Source organism: Sphaerodactylus townsendi, linkage group LG05 (genome assembly GCF_021028975.2).
Source record: "Sphaerodactylus townsendi isolate TG3544 linkage group LG05, MPM_Stown_v2.3, whole genome shotgun sequence".
Taxonomy (NCBI): domain Eukaryota; kingdom Metazoa; phylum Chordata; class Lepidosauria; order Squamata; family Sphaerodactylidae; genus Sphaerodactylus; species Sphaerodactylus townsendi.
In genome coordinates, this window is record NC_059429.1 from 96954367 (window position 1) to 96979948 (window position 25582).

The window sequence follows — 25582 nt, forward strand, 5'->3', positions numbered from 1 at the left end:
CAACACAAATGTCGTTCCAAGCCAAGGAAACAATTTATAGCTGGTTTGAGGGCGCCAGGTGGAATGTCACAGTAGTTGCTTGGCTTTTAACAGTGGCTACACCTGTCACGCTGGTCTTATTTTGTTCACTCTGCTTATAGGAGTAATTGAACAGCTGTAATAACTTCATATGTATGCAGCCTGCACTGGGAAGTTTGGCCTTCAAAGAACATCCTATCTCCCACCTTGTCTCTTGGTGTCTAAAATGAAAATGGGGGGAAGGGTCTGGATTGGGGACAGGGTGCAATGTGGTTTCAGTAATCAAAACTGACACATGCACACTTCTGTGTGCAATTATTAGCCTCATTGGGGATCGGAGGTAGCTTCCTCTTTGCTTGTCTTTTTTCCCATATGGGGCAATAACTTCATGGGAGGGATGGAATTTTAAACCATCTCTATCTCTGGGCCACATACTTATTTATTTATTTTTATTTATTTATACTTTGGGCTTCTAGACCACCCCATCCCCGAGGGGCTCTGGGCGGTGTACAGCAGATAATAAATACAATTTTAAAACATCATAAATAGGCTAAAACTTATAAAAGCAGCGAAAACTAGCTAAACATTAGCATTTAAATGTAAAATAAATATAGGCATAGGTGTAGGTGGCGCCCGGTGCCTAATATTAAATTCTTCCACCCCCAGGGAGAACGGTAGGTCTAGATAGATGTTATAGGCCCAGATGTAGAGGCGGTAGGAAGAGTAGCCAGCTGAAAGGGGCCAGCCAGCGAGGAAGGGGGGCCAGCCGGAAGGGGTGCCAGCGGAAGGGGCACCATCAGCGGCTGGACTCTCCAAAGGCCCGGCGGAACAGCTCCATCTTGCAGGCCCTGCGGAACTCACCAAGGTCCCGCAGGGCCCGAACAGCTGGTGGGAGAGCGTTCCACCAGGCCGGGGCCAGGGCTGTAAAGGCCCTGGCCCGTGTGGAGGCCAGCCGCATCATCGAGGGGCCGGGGACCACCAGTAGATTGGCCTCTACCGAACGAAGAGGCCGTGTGGGAACATATGGGGTGATGCGGTCTCGAAGATACGAGGGTCCCAGGCCGCGTAATACTTGATCCAAATGAGACCCTCATGGCTGCTTCTAAGACAATCTGTTAATGGTTTGCCTAATTAAAATAGACAAATGGTATGTTCAAAGCTGTGAAACAAAGTTGTACATATTTCCATTAAGAAATATTTCCCTTGAGAAAGGAAGTCTAAATGTCCTTTGTCTTACATCCAAATTAGGTCAAGGACAGAAAATTGTCAGGATGGTGTTGGAACTTGTGGCTTAATGCATTAGAGAGGGAATTTCAGGTTCTGTTACCTGTGAAACTGGCAGAGTGGCTTTGAATAGGTCAGTCTTTTCCTGCCTAACATACTCTGCAGGGATTTAATGAGACCAAGCTGCTACTCTGAGTTCTTTGAAAGAAGGATGGGCTATTACAAATGTCATAAAAATAGGAACTTTAATGCAGAGCTAACTAAAAAAAAATAGAAACCTGAGTGATAGCTGAACATTTTGTGTACTCACTTTTCAGACATGAAAAATCCTTATAAGAATAATACTGAGGAGGTTCAAACAGCACCCTTATGAATGTAAGCAGTCTAGCTGTACCTCAGTATCTGTAGAAAATGCTCTGCATAAATTTACTCTAACAGAAAATCAAAGGTATACATGTACTTACTTAGGCCTGGGTTTGGATTCTCCTGCAAGAAACCGCAATGAAAACTTAAGATGACAGAAAAACCAAAAGTATTTTCTACAGCTCTTCTTGGAGACAAATTGTAAAATACCCATATTCTAAGTTTCTTCTGGATTATCTAAGGCCATTTCCGCACAAAGGCGGAAGCGGCCGGGTCGGCGTTGTAAACGCCAACCCGACGACATTGGGACCATCCGCATGGACGGTCCTGGAAACAGCCGGGCAGCTGGCGCCGCAGAGCGTCGGCGCCCGGCCAACCCGGCATGTCCCCGGGCCTCCAGCGCATCGCTGAGGCCTGGGGACACGTTCCTAACCCTGCAGCGCCTGCTCCAGAAGTGTCCCCAGGCCTTCAGCGACGCCAAAGGCCCGAGGACAATGTCGTGCCGGGTGGGGAAGGCGTCGTGAAAGCCGCTGCCGTTCGTTCGGCAGCGGCTTCGAGGTGGCGTTTCCCCAAAAAGAGCACTTCCAAGCGCTCTGGGGAAACGCCGGCTTCGCGACGGGCGGGAGCGGGCGCTGAGGGCGGTAGCCGCTGGCTGTGATGCAGCTGCGCCCCCTGTGCGAATGGCGGCCTGGAGACGGCGTTTTTACCGTCTCCAGGCCGCCATTAATTGCCCATGCGGAAACGGCCTAAGTTCCATGCACCTACTTTCATGGGTAGAAATGGTCCTAGATGCCAAATTATATCCTATTGTACATGCTTTGCTTTTTGATACTCCTCTCTCTCCTTCCCCTTCCCCTTTCCATGCAACACAACTTAGTGAACTATAAATGAAAACAATTTTAAGTAAGGAGCCATGGACAGATTATCCTCTGATTACTATAATGGGAGATGTTTTCTTTCTAATTCTTGCCTCAGTTCAGTGGGGGGATTCAGCAGATTCGCACCACTTTGGCAGAACCGGTTGTTAAAATGGTGCTTGTAAAAAACTAGTTGTTAAATTATGTGTTGAATTCCACCATTGCCTCAGTTGCTGAAATTGGGTTTCTGGTTAAATTGATTTTTCCTTTCCCTTGGTCTGTGTAGAGTCATGATGCTCTAATCAGGACATCAACCGACTGGTGCTCATAACATCAATTACAACAAGTGACATGTGAGTGCTCTTTAAGTGATGATGAACACTTTAGATTACCCTTTCCTGATGGAAATAGCCTGGTGAGCCTGAGAACCAAGAGTAGCAGCAATCCAACATTTGCTCAGAAGTTAGCCATAATGTGATCACTTTTTCATTTACCTTCTTCTGGTTCTTTAGAATGCTCTTCGTATTCTGTTTTGAAAAGAGAAGAATTTTCAGATAAGATGTATCACACCGACAAAAATCTAAATTGAATTCTTACTCCTGGACTCAATGAAACAGCTGATTTCGTCTAAGCTGTGTTACTGAATTCCTTGCCTGCTTTGTAGTTCATTCATTCATTGCTGGGAAGGTTTGCATTGCTAGCATTCTTGGATTTGGTTATTTGAGACAGCAGCAGTCCTTTTAAATGTTGACAGCAGCAGACACTGTGGGTTTGATTCTGCTGTAGCGTCAGCATTAAGTATATCAGAGTACTTGGCAGGCCCTGAGAAGGTGACTTTAATCAGAAACAAAGCAGAAAGCTATAATGTCAGCAGAGAACATTAAATGTTCTGTTTATTTGTCTGCAAATCATCTTGCATCATCACCACCATCTCACAAAATGTAGGACATTTATATGTAAATATGTCTTTAAAGACAGGCTGAACGAATGGGCAAATTCTGGCAGTTGCTTACCTTAGATGCCCATATTCATTCTTGACCCTTTGCCTCTAGGCCTGTTAAGAATGTCAGGCTATGCTCTTTAATTAATAAGTACATAAATATTTTTGAGTCAAGAGTGAAGATTGGTGTAATAGTGACTGATGTCACAAAGGGATCGAGGGCTCTCTCAAATGGTGACATAATCCTCTGCAATTGCTAAATAGAAGAAGGGCTGGGGAAAATTATCTGCCAGGTGAAAGATTGCCGGTTTCTTAAATACTGTCTGCTTCTTTATTCTCCCTTTGCCTGACCAACCTGATAAAAGCATTTATATATATAAGTTGTTTGTACATCATCAGAGGGCAAAATATCAATATCAATATAAGCTGAATCAGCAGAACATCAGTACATGCCTTCTGCTATGGTTTCACCTTCCTTGATGTCTTCAGCATGTTCTTCTTGGTCTGTGGAATAAAACACCAGAATGTTAGCATCTGAAGGGTTTTATAGCAAGCTGACCAAAATCATACCACCACAGTCATTGGGAAGATGACCGAACTGGAAAAGAAATAGGGAAAGATGCCATAATCTTCACACAGAGGTGAGTGAGAACAGGGAGCGCTTAAGGCTGCTGCCTATAATGGAAAACGTCTGGGAACATCTAGTGATGTTTCATCATGTCCTCATGGTTGTCTAAATGAGTCTATCCCTTTTCAAGAAGATGTCCCTTAAATTCACAACACATCTGTCCAGGAGCTTCTAACACTTCTGGTTTAGCTCATTAAATAGTCAAATATAAAGGTATGGAACAGACTCTTAAACTATAGATGTGATCTGGCAGTGATCGTCGGTCACTCAGGCCATGCAAGGCTGCCCTTACAATCATACATTTCTGCAGGGTCAAAGTGGGGTGGAGGGCTGAAAACTCACTCATGTTTTCAAGGTAAACATGGAGGCCAAATTATTCCAGGGTTCAGCCCTGAACCACATGGAATAGAATATAGGAAAATTGTCATTGAAAATATGGACTTGGATCCTAAGCAGAATGAGTTGTGCCGCCAGAGGAAGACAACTTCCCCACGTCTTACTGCAGCCTTTCTTGACATCCCCATCCATCCAATCATGTTTGGTCAATGAACCAAAACAAACATTAAGATCAGCAAAAATATCACCCTCCCTCTTTCTGCAAATGGAAAAGCCATTCTGTTGTACCAGTGGAATGGCACCATACCAGCCAAGCCATAGACTTGTCACTGGTTACCCATAATTTGTCACTGGTTAACCATAATTAACCTGAATGCACTCGGATTAAAGCAAGGTGCTTTCTAGACGTATCCAGCACATGATAGAGCCACCCTCAGAATTGCTTTTGTGGAACTATGTTAAACTTTGTCCTAAAACATTTTGGATTCCTATTCTTTTACTGGGACAGCCACAAGAATAGAATTTGCTAAGAGAAGAAAAGCGCAACACAAAAGAGATTTTTGAGAAAGTCAAGTCTTTTCATTTGCATGTTAGATAAATTTTTACATGTAGAAATATTATTTGGCAAATGAAACAGTTGTTATAAATTTTGTATATATCCATTATTTGTAAATAAACTTGTTTTTTGAAAACAAAAAAAATTAAGTTGCTTTATCAGCAGCTGTCACCACAACACAAGGATCTTCACTGTGAGACTGAAGCAAAGCTCTGGCAGCCATTTTGTGGCTGGATCCACCTCCTGTAGTTACCATTTTCTGGATGCACCCACCACACTGAGTCAGAATCCCAAAGGCTCAAAAAGGTTGGGGACACCTGGATTAAAGACAGAAATCATGGCCTCCAGGCAGGCCTGAGGTCCCAGAGGATGAATATTTCTGGAAGGAAATGTCTCTCAGCAACACCACATTTTAAAAACCAGGGGGCATAATAAATAATGACAAATGTCTGGCAATGGAAATTGTTGCATATTTAGTACACTGTACAGAGGTCGTTTCTGCTATAAAAGTACAGAAAATTACAGATACTGCTATTAGATAGTTCCTCCCAGTCAAATAATTTTATACCATTTTAACCACTATGCCTCCCCCAAAGGAATCCTGGGAATTGGGGCTGGGTAAAGTGTTTACAGACCTCTAGCTCCTTTTTAGAGAATTGCAATTACCAGGGTTCATAGGGAATAACTGCCAGACCAGTTTAAGCCTGTAATTAGAAGATGCAGCTAGAGTGATGTGTACAGGTGTACACGAGTCATGAATGAGCAACCAATCCCCTGGGTATTGTGGGCAAGCAATAGTAAAGTGAAATGAAAAAGAAATGTTTTACTACCGTCCTCCACCTCTATCCATTCTTCCTCTTCTTAAGCAGGACAAGCAGGGAAAGTGAAAGGGAATAAGTAAAGAAGGTTAGCCAGGGGTTACAAAAAGCTGTGGCATCAAGAGGCAGCATCTACAGACAGAATGGCTTTCTTGTTGCACACTAATCCTTGCTTCACATAGGTGAGCTCAGCCAGTTTTCCAGTGGTAAGCATTTATTAAGCAGGACATTAGCAAAGCCACAGGATATTAACTTCCAAGGCACACAGAACTCTCCTAAGATCATATATTCAGAGAAATAAGCAATTATGCCCTCATTTTTATACAAGAAGGAGTAAGTCGCATGCAAAAATGTCAGATAAATTGCTCAGCTTCTGGTGGCTCTATGTGAGTTGCAGAAAACTCATTCAAAACTGATTTTTATTTCTGACACATCAGTTACCATCTGGATTGTACAGAAGTAACCCATTTAAGAGTCTAAAAGCCATGTTAAGTGCTTTTAGAACGCATTAAGCAGAACCTTCCACACTCCTTCAATTCAAACCTCTTGGCATATTTATTGTTAGCCACCTTGGGCCCTTTGAGAGAAGGGCAGGAAACATTTTAAATAAATAAATCTTACCTTCTTCCACACATTCTTCTGCAACAAGCCAGAAGAGAGGAAAAGAGAGAGCACTGTTAGAGTGATTATTTGGAAAACCTCTTGAATTGGATAGCTCTTATCCGCTTACCTTCCTGCTCCCTGGAAAACAAAAGGAGACATACCTAAGTCAGAATGATGGCTGTTAAAAAAAACAATTACACTTAACAAATGTGGTCCGTCATGACTCCCACCAGGGACACCTAGGGAAAGATGAGCCAGCATCCATTCTCAACTGATTGTCCAGCAGGGGGCAGCATTTAAAGTGCTGCTCACACTAGTCGTAATTCTTCACGAGACAGTTCTGGGTTACCTTGAGCACCACCTCATGAAACAGAATTCATGGCTTTTTTTCCCCAGGGAAACGCCCAGTTACAGGTAAAGCTTTAAGAATATGAGCAATGAGCAAACACTGAGTAAGCTAAATGAGTCTGTCTAGTCCTTGGTTCAAGTGCAAATTAAGTGACTCTCCAGTCCTTCATGCTGATGAAGTCCTTCACTTTAAGAGAAATGCAGAGCAGGGCTTGTGATGGTAGCCGTAAAAATGTTTGGGTTGGAACAGCTTAACATGATTATAATGATTATTTCAATTTGAAATTATATATATTAAAAAAATATGCCATCAATCGTGGGGTATAATTTTAATAGTTTAAATCTCAGTCAAAGGAAGAGAATTCTACAAGAGGAGAGGAAAGATGTCATGGACTCCTTCACTGAGACAATGTGATTAAATATTACCTTCATATAATATGAAAGGAAATGCTTCTTCCCCCTCTCTCATTTCCTCACAACTTAGACAAGTGTGGGACTGGCCCAAGGTCACATGGTAAGCTTTGTGTCTATTAGGGATTTGAATGCTAATCTCCCCAAATTTAGACCAACACCACTCACACACTGCATACTCACTATGAATCTCCAAATGCATTTCAGAATCCAGAATAAGTAATGGCTTCTCAGATACCCTCACCTAAAAATATTGGAGCATGTGTTTGGGGTTGAGGTAGGGTCCAGGACAGCAGAATCACCTCACTTTTCCATATCTAGGGAACCAGTTTCCTCTCACCTTCCACCACCACCCCTGCCCAAGTACAGGTACAGACACCCCAAAAATGGCTAAATATAGAAATATTCCCATCTCTTCCATTTCTTTTCCCTCTAAAGTCACAATTCCAGGATACCAAAATCACCTTAACTTTCAGCACTTGAGTCAAAGGCCTCTCCTTCCCCTGTCCCCCCAAAAGCCCACATGTCTAAAGACATGGGTTACACTCGTGTACCAAAATCACCTTAACTTCCAGTACATTGTTTTTTTCAACAAAGCACAAGTTGAGAGTAGGGGCTTTAGGCAGAACTTTCACATATCCCAAGGGAAGAATAAGGTAAGGTATTGGAGTGGTGTCCACAGGGCCAGAGCGAGGGGAAACTGTGCCTGGGGCATGCGTGCGCCGTGTGTCCCCTACCACGCCCCCACCATGCCCCCACACCAGTGTGCCCTTGGTGTGTCATGCACCCCCCTTCTCCCCTTGGTGCTACGCCTCTGAGTGTCCATGAATCACATATGAATGTCCCACAGTAACACAGAAAGAAAAGTGGAGTTGGCAAGTGGATGAAACTGCACAATTTTGGCTGGCAAAGCAGCAATAATTATAGGTGCCAGCAAAAAAAAAAAAAAGGCATAAGGTCCAGGAATTCAGATTGAGTCCAGGATGAGAATCTATGGATTTCTTGGCTTTAACTAAGTTCAGAGGGAGGGCATTCCATAAAGGTGACAAAAGTTCATTGCATCCAGTCAGGGTGCACAAAAGGACTGGCAGCATTGAGGCTCCCACCCATGACTGGAAAAGGATGGTAGGGTAGCAGATGCTCTGGGGAGGTCAGCAAAAAAATAGTCACCTTACATGGCTGCTTGATAGTCATTAGATTTTGCACCCAGGAAGACTTCCATTTGCTGATGAAATTACCCTGATAAAGGTGGGTGCCTGGTTTTGCAAGACTCTATGGCAAGGGTTAGGCAAACAGATGTCCCATCAGCGAATCGGTTTCTTGCCCAATGTTTTGGCCACTCATAATACCCTGAAGAAATCCTCCAAAACAGGCCATTGATAGCTCCTAACATGGTTGCCAAGACAAATTTAGCCAGGATGGAATCAAGGCAGATAGCACACATCTTGGTAGGAAGAGAGTCCTTGGTAACACTCCCATAGTTAAAAACAAAATGGAGAATGAATCATTTCTGTCTGTAAGGCAAGGCCATTAAGACATAATAATAACATAATTATTAGTATTCCATCTTGAAGACAAACCAAAATTCTCTTGATCCATGACATACATCAGGTAATTTGAGAGGGTAGCCATGTTGGCCTGCAGTAGAACAGCTAGATTCAAGTTTAGTAACACCTTAGAGACCAACAAGATTTTGGGGGCATAAGATTTATTTATTTTATTTTGATTTAATTTAATTTTTAGGTTGGGTAGTTACAACAATGCATATAATAAAACATTAAAACCTGCAGCAATAAATTCTATAAATGCCTCAGCACCATTCAAATCAACCTAAGGAGAATGTTCCATTCTCAGAGAAGCCCCAGTAAACCGAGACATCTGCATATCATTTTTAAAAAGGAAGAGAGAAAAACAAAAGGAAAAGTGAGAGAGGAAAGGCGATGGGAAAGGGAAGGGGGAAATGAAAGGGAAAGGGATTTTGAGAGTCAAAGCTCCCTTCATCAGATACTAGTTAAGAGAGCTTTGACTCTCAAAAGCTTATATCCCAAAAATCTTATTGGCTCTAAGGTGCTACTGAATTCAAATCGAGCTGTACTTACATCACAGTTCATTTTGTAGGCTAAAGGAGATACTGGTGCGTCCTCTGCTCCCGTCCCGCCACAGAATGCCACACTACGCCCCAGAACAACCCCCACCATGCCCCCTGAATGCCCTAATCACACACCCCAAGGGGGGCACTGGTGCATAGCGCACCCCCTTTCCCCCACCCCCTTAGAGCTACACCTCTGACTGGAATGATCTTTCTCTTCCCATTTCCATGCTGTTTCTGTCTCTCAATTGCTTCTTCACAGACAATATTGTCCACTGAAGTATAACTCCCCCCTTACCTTTACAATAAAAAACAAACAAAAAACCAAGCCCAATGCCTCCTAGGAACTTGTTAAGTTGTTACGAAGACAAACAGGACTGACTGCACTTGAGAACCAGACAGCCTGAGCAGCTTCTTGATGCTACCTGGCAGCTTGGGGGCGGAGAGCATCACCCTTGCTGTGAAATCCAAGAAGTTCTGACAGCTGTTGAAGCACTGCCCCTGCCGGGGAAATCTGGGGGTGCTTGAGCCCTGCCTCCCCCATAGTTTATACCTCTGGTACTTGCTAATAAATTCTTTTCAAGCCTTAGCAAGTGTTGTACAATATTGGACTGAGTTTCCTACAGGCACCTTTGGAATTTTGACCCATGGTTGTTGGTGCAACCACAAATGGCTGTTGCTGGAGGTGGAGCCAATCACAAAATGGCTGCCACTAGAGGTGGGGCCAGCAAACTACACATTATTGCTGCTACAGGTAGAGCTAGCCACAAAATGGATGCTGCCAAAGGAGGTACCAATCACAAAAGGGAGTGTGATTATGCCTAATTCTACAACAACACTTCAACATTTCAGTTGAAGGTCTTCATAACAGGAAACCTTTTAACATTAACATATTGTTTTTTTAAAAAAAATTGCTTACACTCAGTTCATCTTAAGTCACAGTGTGAAAATCCCTTCAATGTGGCAGTAGCTGCAGCCAAAACAATTATTTTTTAATCTGCATAGCCAATCAGATCTCCAATAGCCAGTCAGATGACCTGATAAGCAAAAGCTCACTTGGCCTTGTCCATTTTCTAAAAACACTTGGCAGGTAGTGGGAACAGTGTTAACAGGCATCTTGGAGCTCATGGATTCTATGCTGGGGACCTTAGCCCTAGTAGATTGAAATGACACTGGTTTTCCACTGTCTGTTTTTTTTAAAAAAACCCTGCTGGATGCTGGGAGACATCTACCATAATCAACATACAGATTTAATGTCAGTTCATTGGGAGGGGGAATAACCATTAAACTGGAAATAGCATTTAGCCAGTTGCATGTGTTACTGAATGGCTTTAGCTTCATCTGATGCATTATCTGGAGATGCAGCTCAAATAACTTGAAGGAACAGGTGCTGATAAAAATGGGAGGCAGTGGCTGGATTACAAGGCAGGCTATGAAAGAATATTTCCCAGTGGTATCGGCTAGATCTTTGGGGTTACAGGACTATGTGAGAAGCTGATGAGTGAGTGGTAGCCATGCAAGAAACAGAGAAACTCTGATTGATGTTGAGCAACACGGCATCATAAAAGGTATGAAGAATTTCCAGAACTGCAGAGCAGCCTAAGCTCTCAAGACAGTTGTAACTATATCACTCTTGTATAACTATATGTACATTTCTTCCTGTTCCCAAAATCTTTACACCACAAGGGTTTGTTATGCTAGAATTTTATAATGGCTGGTGTTCATCTTTCTCAAAACCTGAATAGGTGCTGTGTTCAACTGATGTTAACTAGAACCTGGAAAAAGAAGGCAGAAGAGGTGGTACAAATTCCTATATCCCATCCTCTCTTCCCCCTCCCACCCCAAGTTTTCCCAAATGCTAGTTTTTTTCTAGCCCTTTGCAGATTTTGTGTTGTCATTCTGTTCATTAGCTGCACATTTCATGAACATGAAACACACAGTTGCCATATTATATGACTACAATTTACATAGATTTTCCATGCAGGTACAACTTCTATTCTCAAGAACCAGAACCCCAATTTTCTATAATACCTGTTTGTATGAATGGAACTCGGAAAGACTACTTGCAGAGAAAATCCACACATTACCTAATTCACTTAAGATAGTAAACACATGTATTAGGTGCATCACAGGGATCTGCAACATGCTTCTGGCGGGCTCCAACTCTGCATAAATGCAATGCCTATGTTATCTCTACAACCAGGATATCTATCCTAAGGAAGTGACCGCTGACATATATTGCTTTAGAAATATTAACAAAAGTTAGAATTATCACTAGCTATGATGAGTACAAATGAATCTTTCAGAATAATGCCATCATTAGGTAGCCCACATACACAAAACCTTGCTGTTGTGTTACAGACCACATGTAACCGTTCCTATATCTGATGGAGATCGTTGTTTCCCAGTGTCTTGTTAAGATTAATTACTTAGAGTTGCCCACTCCAGGTAGAGGAATTCCTAGAGATTTGGAAATGGGATCTCAGTGGGGTTTAATACCATAGAGTCTGTCCTTCAAAGAAATCATTTTCTCCAGGGGAATTAATCTTTGTCAACTGGAAGTCCACTGTAATTCTGGAAAATTTCCAGGCCCCACCTGGAGGTTTGCCATTCTTAGAAAAATAGGGGGTAGATGCACCTGAAGACAGCAATATGAACTACTGAAATAAATATGGCAATAACTTTTCCTTTGTGAACTATATATAAACAGGAATAGTTTGTAGTTACAGCCATGTTTATTTCATTGGTACATGAGTCCTTATAACCATTGGTGCAAAGTAGTTCGTGTTGCTGCCCAACTGGAGGTTGGCAGCCCTAATTACAGTAGTTTAGGGCCTCAGTTTGGACTGGGAGCACATGGAGACGGGAAGATGAAGTTTAACCCTCTCATGCTGAAACAGTTATGTTAATCAAAACAGAGACCCCTGAGGTGGTCTTTTAAAGGAAAACAGAGAAGGGCCCATTCCTGTATAAAAAGCCTAGTTTTAATTAGCAAAGCCATACAGGAAAGAAAGGTAAAAAATCTCCATTCCCTCTTCAAGAGGCACTAACCTGAACTGGGGCCTTACCCTACTCCAAATTAGCTTTAAGCGATTCTAGAAATATCTGATAATTCAACTCCCAGCATCTCATTTGTTAGGGTGATATCTTTTATTTTAAAACTGATAATGTTTTAACACATGCCTTTCTTCATTACCCTTTGGTCCCCCCCCCCCCCGCCCCGCAAATGTGTTCCTTATTGGAGCTCTTCAGATGATAGCCTAACAGTGAACATCTGGTTAGATGGACTTCTAATTTGATTGGCAAAATTTTTGAATTTGCTACAGATTTTTCTTTCCAAAGAAAGAGTTTGTGGATCGCTTGAAGGATTATATGGTGAGTGCCCTGCTTAATTCAAGGCTTCTAAATTATCTCAAGTGTCCGGCTATTAATAAACTTTCTGAATGTTCAGAACAATTCCATGTCATGAACTCAGTCATTCCTGGGCCGCAAAGATATGAATGGCAAATCTGAGTGACCATATAACTAGACCCATCTTTATGAGTGACCCAAAAGCAACATATTTACCACTTATGGATAAGGAGAACAATGAAAATGTTGGGGCACCAAACACTTACTCTTCATATTCTTCAATGATTTCCTCAGTGTCTGACATTTTCAGTTACCTGCCATCCAAAAAAAAAGGGGGGGGAGCATTAAAACTTGCAAGACAGCCACAAAACAGTATTGCTTCATTATTTGAATCACCAGCAGATCTCCCCAAATTACAACTGATTGCCAGACTACAGGAATGTGTTCCCCTGCTGAAAACAGCTGCTTTGGAGGGTAGCCTCTATGACACTAACCTGTAGCCTAGAGACACTGTTATAGTATGAGGCAGGGTATAAATACAATAAACAAATAAATAAGAAATTGTACCCTACTGAGGTCCCTCCCCTTTCACACAGTCAACCCTCAACAGCTTTGGAAAAGTGTCCCCACAGAGAAAATAACAAAATAACATTCCTCCAGCCCCTGTTTCAGCTGCAGAAAATCATACAGTGGAGAAGGAAATGTCCTTCCTTCTCCTATGCAGCAGTCCCTTCACGCCCTGCTGTACATTTACTCATGATTTTTCATTGGGAACTAGCAGCTACAGGACATTTTGTCCCTGTGGCAAAATCATACAGTTTGTAATGTCTAGTTCATTCCTGAATTGTCTGTCTTGCTCCCCATATCCACCTTCTATGATCTGTCTCATCCCATTTATGGGGAGCAAATAGGAATGGGAGCCTTTCATTAGCATATCAGAAACTAAAATAATTTGCTGATCATCTGTGCTTCTTCCAACCCATCAAAGCTCACTGGGGACTGTGGTCCTGAGTTATCTCAAATGATCTTTTGAAAAACTTCATCTGAAATAATACCATCTCCTCAAAACCATACTTTAAAACATAATTTTTGGGTAGCTATTGAAAGTACAGCTATATAAGGAATTTGCAAGACAAGCAGGTGATTATGTATCAAACACTTCTACTTGCATATTACTGAACAACCATCACAATTGAAAAAGGATGGAAATGTTCAGCATTATTATCATACAGTGGTGGAGCAACAGTAGGATGGGGTGGGGGGACACATGCCCTGGGCGCAGGCACGGGGGGCAGAGAATTGCTCCCCCACCCCTTCCCATCCTTCAGGCTGCCTCTGGAGCCTGCAGCATCCTCCGCAGCAGCCCCCATGGACCATACCAGGCTGCTTATTTCACTTTAAAATTGGTAGGTAAGGGGTGTTTGGGGGGGGGGGGCGGCCGCCATTTCGCCCTGGGCACCATTTTCCCTTCCTACGGCACTGTTATCATATCATGCTAAAGGCTTAAAAATGTTATTGGTCCCTGCTGTCTAGAATAAAGTCAATAAGTTAAGTGCCCTGAAATAGGAGCTAAAAGGACATTGCTGGGTATGGCAGGGTTTAAGCCTTTCAGAAAACAACAGGACTATCTGCACTTATCTGATACAGAGTCTTCCAACTAGGAGTTGCTGTTTCAGTTCTAAAAACATGGACTTACTCCAAATGGAGCCTGTCTTTTCTTCCATACATATGTTGCAGCACAGTTCTCTTAAAATAGGTGACAGGAGATTAGGCACTCCATCACTCAGCACTGATAGCAGACAGCAAGCAGTGCAGCATGATGCAAACTAACAGTGCAAACAGCGATTAAAAGGAGGAGGCATGCTCTGAGAGGGACACAAATGTAATCTGGGGGAAGTTTTTGATCTCTTTTGGGTTTGTGCCCTGTGATGAAGAAAGATCTTCACTCTTTTCTTCCATCCACATAGGCCGTTTCCGCATGGCCCCCCAGGTGCCCCCACGCCGGCAAGAATTCTGCCAGTGTGGGGGCGGAGGCCGTTCGCACGCAAGCGTGCAGGCGGCCTCAGGAGAGGCCGGCGGACGACAGGTGGCTCCACATGGAGCCGCCTCTGCCCCCTTCCCTTTCCCACTCACCTTGTCCCCGTCGTCGGCCTGCTGGCCTCCGAAGCCCCGCCCATGCTGCCCTCCGACCTCCAGGGGTCGGAGAACAGTGAGGGAGGGGCTTCGGAGGCCAGCAGGCCGACGACGGGGACAAGGTGAGTGGGAAAGGGAAGGGAAACAGCGTGTTCCCGGCTGTGCTGTTCGCACCGCGCCGCCGGGAAGACGCTGTTCCCTCAAAAACAACCCTTTAAAGGGTTGTTTTTTAGGGCGGCCTGTTGCCGCCCTGAGGGAGGGGAAGGGCAGCCAGGTCGGTGCTGCTGCGTTTCAGCAGCGCCGCCTGTGCGAACGGCGTTTTTACCACCCCCAGGCCGCCGTTTTTGGCCCATGCGGAAACGGCCATAAAAAATCAAACCTCATTTCATAAAAATAGCCTCTCTGAATATTGGTTTCTATTTTTGTTCCCTCTTTTATATTACATTACATTTTTTACATTAGTTTTCTCCATGGTAATGACCCAAAGCAAGTTACTGATTCCAGAAAGAAAGGAGGCATTGCATTGTATCCTGTCTAGAATTTCCATGGGGACACGATAGGGGGTATGATTTTCACTGATTTGACCTGTGATGTTTTGGGCAGCTGTGAGGGGGGAAATCAGCAAAAATCACTTACCCCCACCTTTGAACCAACAAAAATTCTAGATAGGATCCAAACCATTTATTTATTTGTTTAGATATTTATATCCTACAATTGTGCACAATGGGGATCTAAAGTGGCTTACAATATTGTTCTTCCCACCTCTACTTTATCTTCACAACAATCTTGTGAGGATGTTTAGGCTGAGAGAGAGAAGAGAGGCCCTTTTCACACTACAGGTTTGCTCTAGAACAATTATTTGGGACAGTTCCGTTTTCTGCAAGTTTTCCACACTCTCTAGCCCCGTGTCATGGATCAGTTTGGTTCACTTTTTTATTTGTCCCACATCCAACCATTTACCTCACTTTTCCCCTGTTCCTGGATGTATGTACAACTTTTTCAAAAAACATGGTTTAACTCCAGATGTGCCTGGCTAGTGTGTAAAAACCTTGCGACTTCTCCACTTTCAACATGCCCGCCCAAACGGTGATGCAATTCAAACCAGCCAATTGGAAGGTGCCAGTTAATTGGCGATGCGCGCGCAGATGTTTAAGTTTGGATTTCCTGTCACTTGCCTGCTCCTGCTCCTCGCGGTCTGTCATGCTTTCCACTATCTCTGCGTAGCGAGAACAAGAGATCTTGGGCACTCGTTGGATCGGCAGGAAAGGAACATGACTCATTGTTAAACCATTTAATTGGGGGAGGTTGTCCCTAAGAGGCAGAGCCCCCCCCCCCTTTAGATGCAACCAGCGTGTACTTTGGAGATGCTCTTGTAGAAGGAAGGGAATTCTCTGCTACAGTGGAGGGGGGGGGCTATCTACATACTATTGGCACTTTCCTTTTTTTTTAATCTACCAGCTTGGCAAAACCCATGGAGAACAGCACATTCTTGTACCCAATAGAGACTGAAGTCTTTTTGACTCAGCTTCAGCTTTACGGTTTGAACTGGCAGTGAAACACGTTCCCTATATTAGATGAACCACTGGAGTAAGAATTGGGAGGGTTGTATTTATTTCTTAATTTGGGGTAGATCAGAACCACCAAGACAGCGAATAACCCCAGTGATCCCAGGGGAGGCTGTCCATAAGAGGCAGACAGCCCCCCCCTTTGGATGCAACCAGTGTGTACTTTGGAGATGCACTTCTAGAGAGGGGGGAGGAGGATCCATGCATGACAAGCCAGGGGCTGGAATAGAAGGGAGGGTAGATCAGAATCACCATGATAGTTAATAACCCCAGTGAAGTGAGAATACTACAGTTTGTTTTTAAAGTGCAGGCACCAGCTCTGTATTCTGTTGTGCAACTCTGCATTCTGTTATTTTCAATAGTCTTGCAGCAGACAGAATTTCATCTCAGAAAAAAGAAGCCAGGTCCTTGTTGCTTTTTCCAAAGACACATTCCAGCCAAGGATGTCTTGTGTTCAGTTGTGGAAAGCCACTCCATTGAAAAGTAAAAAGAACTCTGTACATGCTTTTGGGTTGCCAACAGATGTGCTGGAAAATGTCCTTTTAAAAAAAAGTCAAGGCTTATTGTGTGGGAATGTGGAGCACAAGCGCACGATAGCCAATTGGAAGGAGGGGTTCCGATATCCCGTCGCAACCACCACAAGAAACCACGAGATAACAATAGCCAATGAGAGGGAGGGAGTGACGTCCTCTCGTTGCCACGTCACAACGTGGTAATGTCACCACGCTGCAATGCGTGCAGGGCACGACGGCCAATCAGGACATCGAGGGCAACAGCACTTTGTGGTAGTGTGGAAATGTCGGCTTTCTTGAATCAGATGCAGGACCGGATACCTTCCATGGAATGTGTTTGAAGTGTGTAAGAAAAAATCTGCAACAAAAAGGTTCGGTTGCTGATCCACATAGCATTAATCCACATCTGCTTTACATTTTTTGCAAGTGTGGAAAGGGCCAGAGAGAGTAACTGCCGCAAGGCCATTCAGTGTGCTTCCATGGCAAACCAGGGATGCAAACCTAGGTCTCCCGAATCCTAGTCCATCACTTTAACCACTATACTACACTAGCTCCAAGGTTTGGGAATCTTTCATAGGCTAGTTCTTTGGGCCTTTCAAGGGTTTCTAAACATATATGCCAGGAGAATTATCTGTAGAACATAGCAGTTGTAGCAAGTTGAGGGTGAAGAAAGGCCTGTAGAAGCTGAATTATTTAGATCATTGACAAAGATGTTACACTGGCTATAGCCAAAGATAATTGATCTGCTGGTATTAATCCTTTTGGACAATATTTATCCTGCCTTTTTTCCTATAGGAACTCACAGCAGCTAATTTGTCGAGCTGGTTTCAGGGACAGAGTTTTAACATATGCTTAACTTGCATAGTAAAATCTGTAATATATGCAAGTCCTAAGCTTTGACTGGTTAATAGCCATTTGCAAATAATTTCTAATAGAAAAGCCAAGAGAAAGGACTAGGGGTAAGAACTTGTTCTCCTCTGGATTTTCAAGTAGTATGAACGCATCGAATTTTTAAATATACATACTTTACTTCATTTAAACCTTATTTCTCAGCAATACTGACTCAAAGTGCCTGACATTGTTCTCATCTCCTTAATTTTATCCAGTCAATAACCCCATGAGGTAGGCTAGGTAAAGAGCGTGTGGCTGACTGTTAAGGCAAAAAGCTTTTTCTGAGCAAAATTCCATTTGTAGGATTTTTTTCTCTGTTCTGCTCAAGAGAAGAAAAGTTGTTGGAAACCCCCCACACACACCCTTAGTCCACCGTGGGCGGGACTGTGACTCAGTGGCAGAACTGCATGCAGAAGGTTCCAGGTTCAATCCCTGGCATCTCCAGTTAAAGGTGATGTGAAGGCCTGTGCTTGAGACCCCGGAGAATTGCTGCCAGTCTGAGTAGACAAGACTGACTTTGATGGATTGTTCATGGGTCTGAGTCAGTATGAGGCAGCTTCATGTGTTCATGCGTGTTCATGGTCATTCTATAAGGCCTAATAATTGCTCACTGGTTTCAGCTGGACACAGATGGGAGAGGAGAATTCAGTCATTTTCCAGAATACTCTTCCGGAGACAGCATGTGACTGGTTGAAGGCCATTAAGAGATCCATGTCCCCAGTTTGAAAAAAATGTAGTCTATCTTGCTAGGTCTTATTCCCCTTCCCAATCTTATTTCCCTTCTGCATCTGTTGACCTGTAATTGCCATATGCTACATCTATTATGGACTATGTTGTTTGCTCGCTCATGGACTGAATTTGCTAAACCTAGGGCAGTGGTGTAGCGCCAATGGGATGGGGGGGCGCGACGCCCTGAGCGCATCAGAACAGGGCATTCCTGGGCGTGGCGGAGGCTGGCAATGCCGTGACAAGGCGCAAGGCAATCTCCACCCCTACTCTAGAGCACTTTCTGGTGGTGCGGGAAGGTGTTCTCTCACACAAACAATTGCTACATCACTAAGTAGTGCCTTGCTTGTAGGGAAAAAAACTGCTGGAAAATGTTATCCTTCCCCTACAGTCTGAGGTGGAGGAGTTCCACTTTCCCATCAGTGCTTTGCTATGTCACCACTGCATAGTGACAGGCCTCGGAAATTGAGTCATGAAAGAGTTTTCAAGTGTCTTTGGCTCTCCTCTCTTCTAAGAAAATTCACAAAGCCTGGGTTGTTCCATGGACATGTCCAGATTGCTGAAAGATGAGTATATAATACCTGGTGCATATAATAGCTGTCCAGGTCATTTTTTATTCTGAATGTCATGTTTAAAACCAATTTCTTCTTGAGCTTCCCACTTCCATCTGACATCATGCATCAACTTGAGGCTTGCACAGTCCTTGCTGAACACCTGTGGCTGCTTGAAACATTCCTGAGTCTCAGCAACCACTTTCAGCAAATCCAGCCTGCCTACTGCAAGTTTAAAGCAAATCCCCAAACTAAGTGAAATTGGAGTGGTTTGGAAGGGCAGTTTTGCACAGCTCTACAAATAACTTGCATGTGTCAAGCCATCTGTTGCTCTTCCATACCACCCTGTCCCTCTTACTCTCTGGAACTAAGTATCAAAGCTTTGAATATCTAAATCACGTATAACAGCTGTATGATAACAGAATCAGTAATGTGACTGCCTCAGTTCATACAACTGTGTGAGATTGGGGAGAGGGCAGTTTACCATAACATCCAGTACATGAGGGTTGTATATGTCTGGATGTCAGGCTTCTAGATGCCCAGTATATTTCTTGAGCAACTAACCTATGGGGTTCAGAGCTTTAAGCAACTGTAAACCACAGTTCCCTTGTCACTTTGTGCCCTAGACATGAGATAATAGGTAATTTTCAAATTGTTACTTGGCCCATGACCAAACTTAACAAGAAACTAGAATAAATAAATGTTGATACCCTCACTGTCTAAATGGAAGACAGTATAAATCAGAGTTATTAACAGAAGTATCCTAAGCAGAGTCACACCCTTCTAAATCCACTGAAAGTCAGTGGGCTTAGATGGGGTAAGTCTGCTTAAAGTGGCACTTGTCAGCCTGGATCATAAAAGGATTCTGTGGCAGAGGTTGCTCTTAACTGAGATCTCCAAGCCTCAGTCTCAGACGGTGCCCGTTTCCAGAAACTGACTTTAACTGCCAGGGTTCAGTTGCTGGACATAAACATTGTACTTTTGAAGATGTGCACAGTACTTCTTCCAGCAGTGAGTTATCATATTGATGACAAGTTCCAACATGTCTGAAATTATTAGAGTTTGCCAGTCAGAATGTGTAACTCTCAGGTCAACTTGATGAGTAACTGTGCCTCTTGATTTGGAAATGATACTTTAAAAATCTCCTGATCCATACATCCCATGAACTTTGAGAACTATGTGCACATCTTTTCAAATGCAATCTGAATTTGAAAAGGTGATAATTCACACATGCAAAAATACATTAGGATGAATTTATAAATTATTACTTATGACACAAACAGAACAAGTCAAAACGTGTGGTAAGATGGATGCAAAATTTAGAGGAAGAAATCGCTTCAACAATGGGAAATCTTAGACCCTTCCGCACATTCACATTCAATCCACTTTCACAATTGTTTGCAAGTGGATTTGGCTGTTCTGCACAGTAAAATCCAGCTTGAAAGTACATTGAAAGTAGATTGAAAGTGCATTATTCTGCATGTGTGGAAAGGGCCATATAGTCAAAGATCATAAAATTCACAGCCAGTCAAAAAGAGAAAATTTAGTATAAGTTTTTTTTATTGGTAGTATAAAAACCCAAAAGTTATTGAGAAGTTGGATAAGAACTATAAAGAATAAGAAGTATAATGGGAGATGTTGGAAATGAAAAGAAGTGGCCAATATCTTTTATCATATGTGGTGGATGTGAAAAAAAACAAAAAATAGAAAGAAATGCATGCATCTTGAAAATTAAATTTACTAGGGAAGCTAAAAGTATGTCATTGAACATTTTGCCAACAAAAAATTCCAAAATTTTTGGAAGCATTGTTTAGATGATAACAGCAGTCAGAATAATATGTGCAGCAATATCCTGGAAAGACTGAGGAAATAAATTAATCGAATATGTAGTAATGGCAATATTAACCAACTATCAGTGCAGTCAAGAAGGTGGGGGCATACAGGGCTGCAGGGGACAGCACTGCAAAATTCATGCCATTCTGCCTCCATGGGGACTTCAGGCAGCATGGAAAGAGGGAAAGTCTGCAGGGCCAGTGCAGCTAAGTCTAAAGAGCTGGGGGCTGGTGTTCCCAGGCTGAAACACCAGTGGGAACCTCACGAGCAGCAGCTCCACTCCAGAAACCCCAGCTCACCCACCCTGTGCTGGCATCCACATGGACACCAGAGTAGCTTCAAGGTGCCCCAGACTTCCAGGTTTGCATGCCACATAGCTGTGGGGTGACAGGATGCTGGCATTTTTGTATCCTCCACAGGCATGGGTGGTCCTTATGCTGCTGGAAGGGGGAAACACATTGGCATGGCCCTCTGCCGCTGCCACAGCACAACCACCACCACCCCACCCATCTGCATTGGGAGGCCTGTGAAAGATTTCATGATAAATGTAAAGCGTATTATTTATATTATTTCTAAAAATGAATAGTAGAAAAGGATATCTATGAATTATTAACAATATTCTTGATATATTTTATTAAAATGTATTTTAAAGGGGAAGACAATGAATGTATTATGAAAAAATGATCATAATAGATAAATTCAATTTAATATTTTTAGAATATTAATTTTTTTTGTATTTTTAGAAATGAATAATAACATCATTGTAAGTTTCCTTTTTACTTACTGTATTTCATTATAATTTACTTTACAATATTGTTTAATATCAGCATTGGGTTTAATACGTATTATATAAAGTATTTTATGATTTCTGTCAAGAATATTAGGATAATCATTATTTAGTGCCAATTATTATACTATTATTTATTGTTCATAATTGTTACCGTTTATAGTTTATTGCTTATCCTATTAGTATTTAATATATTAAATATATTTTCTTTGTTTCAGAATGTAATGACAATTGGATTGGATATGGTTGTTAATTCTCTTTTATTTCCTTTACTGTTCTGTTCTGCTTACATCTATTAAAAATAAATAGTATTTTAAAAGAACGATGTGCCTATCTCGTATTGCTTCTAGCTTGTTTCTGTAATAGATAGGTCACAACTACTTAACATGCTCCTAGGAAACTTCATTAGCCTCTTCGTTGGCTTAATTTTATCACCTCTAAGTACCCCTGAATGCCAGAAATGCTTGCTCTCTCCTTCTGACTTAAGGCATTTCAGCCTTCTAAATACTTATACATGTTCTGTCTTGTCACTATAGATTTACTGGACACTAAGCAATCAAACTAATGTCACTCAAAGTCCAATTACAGGTTCAGACCCTAGATGTAAGTACTATGCATACCCTTATTTCAAATCATTTTCTTAAAGTTCAGACTTCATAATGGACCCAGCTAATTTAATAATTGAAAACTATATTTTTTCTGGAATTAAAAACTCACTTTAAGCATAAGAGTATGCAGAAATGGAAGGCTCAGAGCATCTCCTACAGGTATGATATTGAATGTGTAGGTCAGTGTTCACATTTCAAATACATTTATCAGAATGTTCACAGTCGTTCAGAGACTACCCACTGCACAAGCATTTCAACAAGGTAGTTTCCAGCCATTAACAAAAAAAGTCATCTGTTTTGTCTTGCAGAAAAAAAACCCAGTAACATTTACTCAGAGAATAGTAACATTAGTGACTTGTACACGTATTAACTCAACATGACGTGAATGGCAAACTTCTTAGTCAATTATCTCCTTGTTAACCCAGCGAAGATATGAAAAGCATTAATCAGTGGCACTAAGATGCACAACGCACATGAAGCAAATCTAAGGATGATTCATAATCAGTATGAATGTCTTTTGTTGCTGCTAATTCCTCCTCAAATAGGTCTACACTGCTTTTTTCTATATCTGATCTGCAAAACCTGATCCAATTGTCAAGGTGCTTGTAGTTTAACACCATTTTTGACATCATTCAGACAAACAGTTGTGCAAAGAGCACTGAATGCATTTCATTTAGTTTTCATTTTTTACTTCATTTCATTTTCATCTAGTTCTAATGCTAAATCCAGAAATTTGCAATCTGCTCATCGTTGGGGTCTGTGTCTGTATCTGGTATCTGCCACATGATCTGATGAACACATTCTATAATAACCTTCAGTCCACTTATGTCCATACAAGTCTGAATTCTATGCCATACATTATGATGTAGAACAGACTATAATGCCTTTGTAGTCAGAAAATATTTTTACATTACTTTCACATTAGCAAGAAGGAATTGAGACTTTTGCCCATGGGGAAAGGATTAGCAGATTAAGGAGGACACTGTTTTGACTAAGGATTTCCTCCTTATTTTCATATAAGCAGTTGATTTCCAGATATAGTTGATATACCCAGTTATTTAAAAGGAAAGAACCCAGCATATTTTAATGGAGCCTTACCTCTTGTCCAGAGAACAGGGGAGGGTCCTTTCAGTGGAAACCAGTGTGGAGTCTGAGCAAGGCAACTTCAAAGAGTGAGGCTTTAACAAGATCACCCCAGCCCAACCCACCACCCCCAAGCCAGATGCCTGAATGGAGGAATGCCAGCAGGGAACAGCTTGGAATGCAAAACTCTGCGGTTATTTTGGCAGTGTCGTCGGAACCCTCATGTGCAACTCTTTGGTTCCCCTCCCATGAGCCCATAAAAGCACTTGCTATTGTATGGTCACAGAGAATTGCTATTTTAAACCTGAGATATCCAAGAGCCCAAGAGTCTGACACAAGCCAGCCAGCTGTCACTCTCGAGTGGCCTGGAACTCTGATATGGAGTGTGTGAGTATTTTGCCCCACAGAGAGCAAAATACTGAAAATTAGTTTTGTCCTTTCTGTCCTGTGCCTTTAGTTGGGATCCCTGCAGACCCTCCCCATAACCGCCTGGGAAGCTGATTCTGCAAACAGCAGGGAACAAATGATGGAGCTAATTTTTAAAGGACCTGCTTAGAAAAGCAACCATCATTCTGGAGATTTGCCCTAACACTTTTGGTTTGAAGGCCAGAGTGGTGACTCTCCAAAGCACAGAGCAGCACCTAGAGTCTTCTCCCGTCAACTAATATCCTTTGAAGAGTACTTGAAGAGGCTGGTCTCTTAAATCTGAAATTCCCTTTTCTTTAGATTTGACCTTTTGCTAAGAACAAAGTTCTCACCCAAATTCTAATTTAGATTTTACATCTGTTTTCTCTCACTCATTCACTGACCCTTTCTACACAAACCTTTTAAAACATTTTGAGACAGGAAATAAAACATTTCCTCCATGGAGCTGTGCATTATTTTTACCCCCAAATGTTTTATTTGCAGCCTCAAATGTTTTAAATGACTCCCCTTTTAAAACAATTCTCCGGTTGAAACGTTTTGACTATGTTTTCAATTGCTGTGAGATCTATTTACTTCATTTCCCATGCTCCTCTGCTTTCCCTGAACTTCCTTCTCTATACCATTTTCTCAGTTCACCACCTGTTCCCCCTTGCCTGCTTCTTTGTTCATTTCTGTGTTGTTTTTAATTTTGAGGGGGGTAATCTTCAAGACATCGATCATAGGAGGAATAGAGCTTTGAGGCACTGAATCATCGATTTAGCACAGAACTCAAAACAAAAGGGAACAATTGTGTAATGGTGACCAGGAATTATTTTGAGGTGATGAATGCAAACATGCATGGTGGTAAAGAGGGAGACTGAAAATGTTTTCAAAATGTTTTCAGTGATTTGTGCAGAAAGGGCTACTAATTCATACGACTCATGTCAGCATTTTCCATACTGTATGCTTTTCAAGATTGAGTTGACTACCAAGGAAAATGGTACAATAAGAGATTTGGATGCCTTTCTGCCTGCATACTTAGTTCATACCAAGTGCAGGTCAGTCTAGTGGAGCCTCTTTATTGGCCAATGTCACATCCTTGGTGATGATGTTTTGTGATACTGGTTGCGTTTTGTTAAGCTTTAGGACTATTTCTAATTGCATTGTTATTTGTGACATTTTATGATTGTAACATTTGTGATAGTTTATGATGGTTCGAAAACTTTTATGAACTACTTTAAGCTTTAGAAAAAGAGGGAAAGTATTTTAAACAATGCGGCATACATTCCACCAATTTTATATAACCCATTTGATTTCATTTCATAATTTTATGATAATTAAATTTGTTCATGTTTTTCTTCTCACCTCTTGCTAGACTCTTGTAACTCCTTTTCTGAGGGCCTATTCACATAAGGATGCAAAACTTATTTATTTACTGAGAGAATTTTGATTTGGGCTCATTTAAAACTTAAGGCATCTAGAACTCAAGCATATAACAGATGCAGGAAAATGCCTGTTCACATAGACTTCACATAAGATATGTGGTTTCACAGAACTGGTTTGCGCCAACTTGCACAGGCTGACCACCATTAACTGTGTAATGAGCTCATGTGAACTGACAGTGAAGCCCAGTGGCATCAGAAAAATGTGAGGAATAGTTTTGTTCTGAAGTATACAGTTATTTTACATATCAAATTCTGCTAGGCTTAAGAAGAGTCTGAAAGGATGGTGGTGCAGCATTTGGGGGCTTTAAGGTAAAAGACAAACAGAAGTGGTTTGCCATTGCCTGCCTCTGCATAGTGACCCTGGACTTCCATGGCAATCTCGCATCCAAAGTATTAAGAGGACTGAGCCTGTATAGTTTCCAAGGAGTGATGATGTCAGATTGGTCTGGGACATCATCTTCTTTGAAAATATAGTCTTAAAAATAGGCAGAAAAAAGTTGT

The 25582-nt window shown here is 42.1% G+C and overlaps 1 protein-coding gene across 8 annotated transcripts in view; it reads right to left on the bottom strand.

Annotated features, from left to right (window-relative positions):
• Nucleotides 1-23369, bottom strand: part of TNNT2 (troponin T2, cardiac type) — a 37485-nt gene extending 14116 nt beyond the window's left edge. For 4 of the 8 annotated variants that reach the window (XM_048498208.1, XM_048498205.1, XM_048498202.1 and 1 more), the window contains exons 1-8: nt 23247-23369; nt 12809-12856; nt 6471-6481; nt 6362-6379; nt 5753-5782; nt 3856-3906; nt 2957-2989; nt 1707-1728 (exon numbers count right to left, since the gene is read on the bottom strand). In XM_048498208.1, the coding sequence (XP_048354165.1) occupies nt 1707-1728; nt 2957-2989; nt 3856-3906; nt 5753-5782; nt 6362-6379; nt 6471-6481; nt 12809-12846 (203 nt within the window). In that variant the 5' untranslated portion in view covers nt 12847-12856; nt 23247-23369. The remainder of the gene's footprint in view (nt 1-1706; nt 1729-2956; nt 2990-3855; nt 3907-5752; nt 5783-6361; nt 6380-6470; nt 6482-12808; nt 12857-23246) is intronic. The other 4 variants (XM_048498203.1, XM_048498206.1, XM_048498207.1 and 1 more) reach the window with 4 other exon arrangements.
• Nucleotides 23370-25582: the final 2213 nt, after the last annotated feature.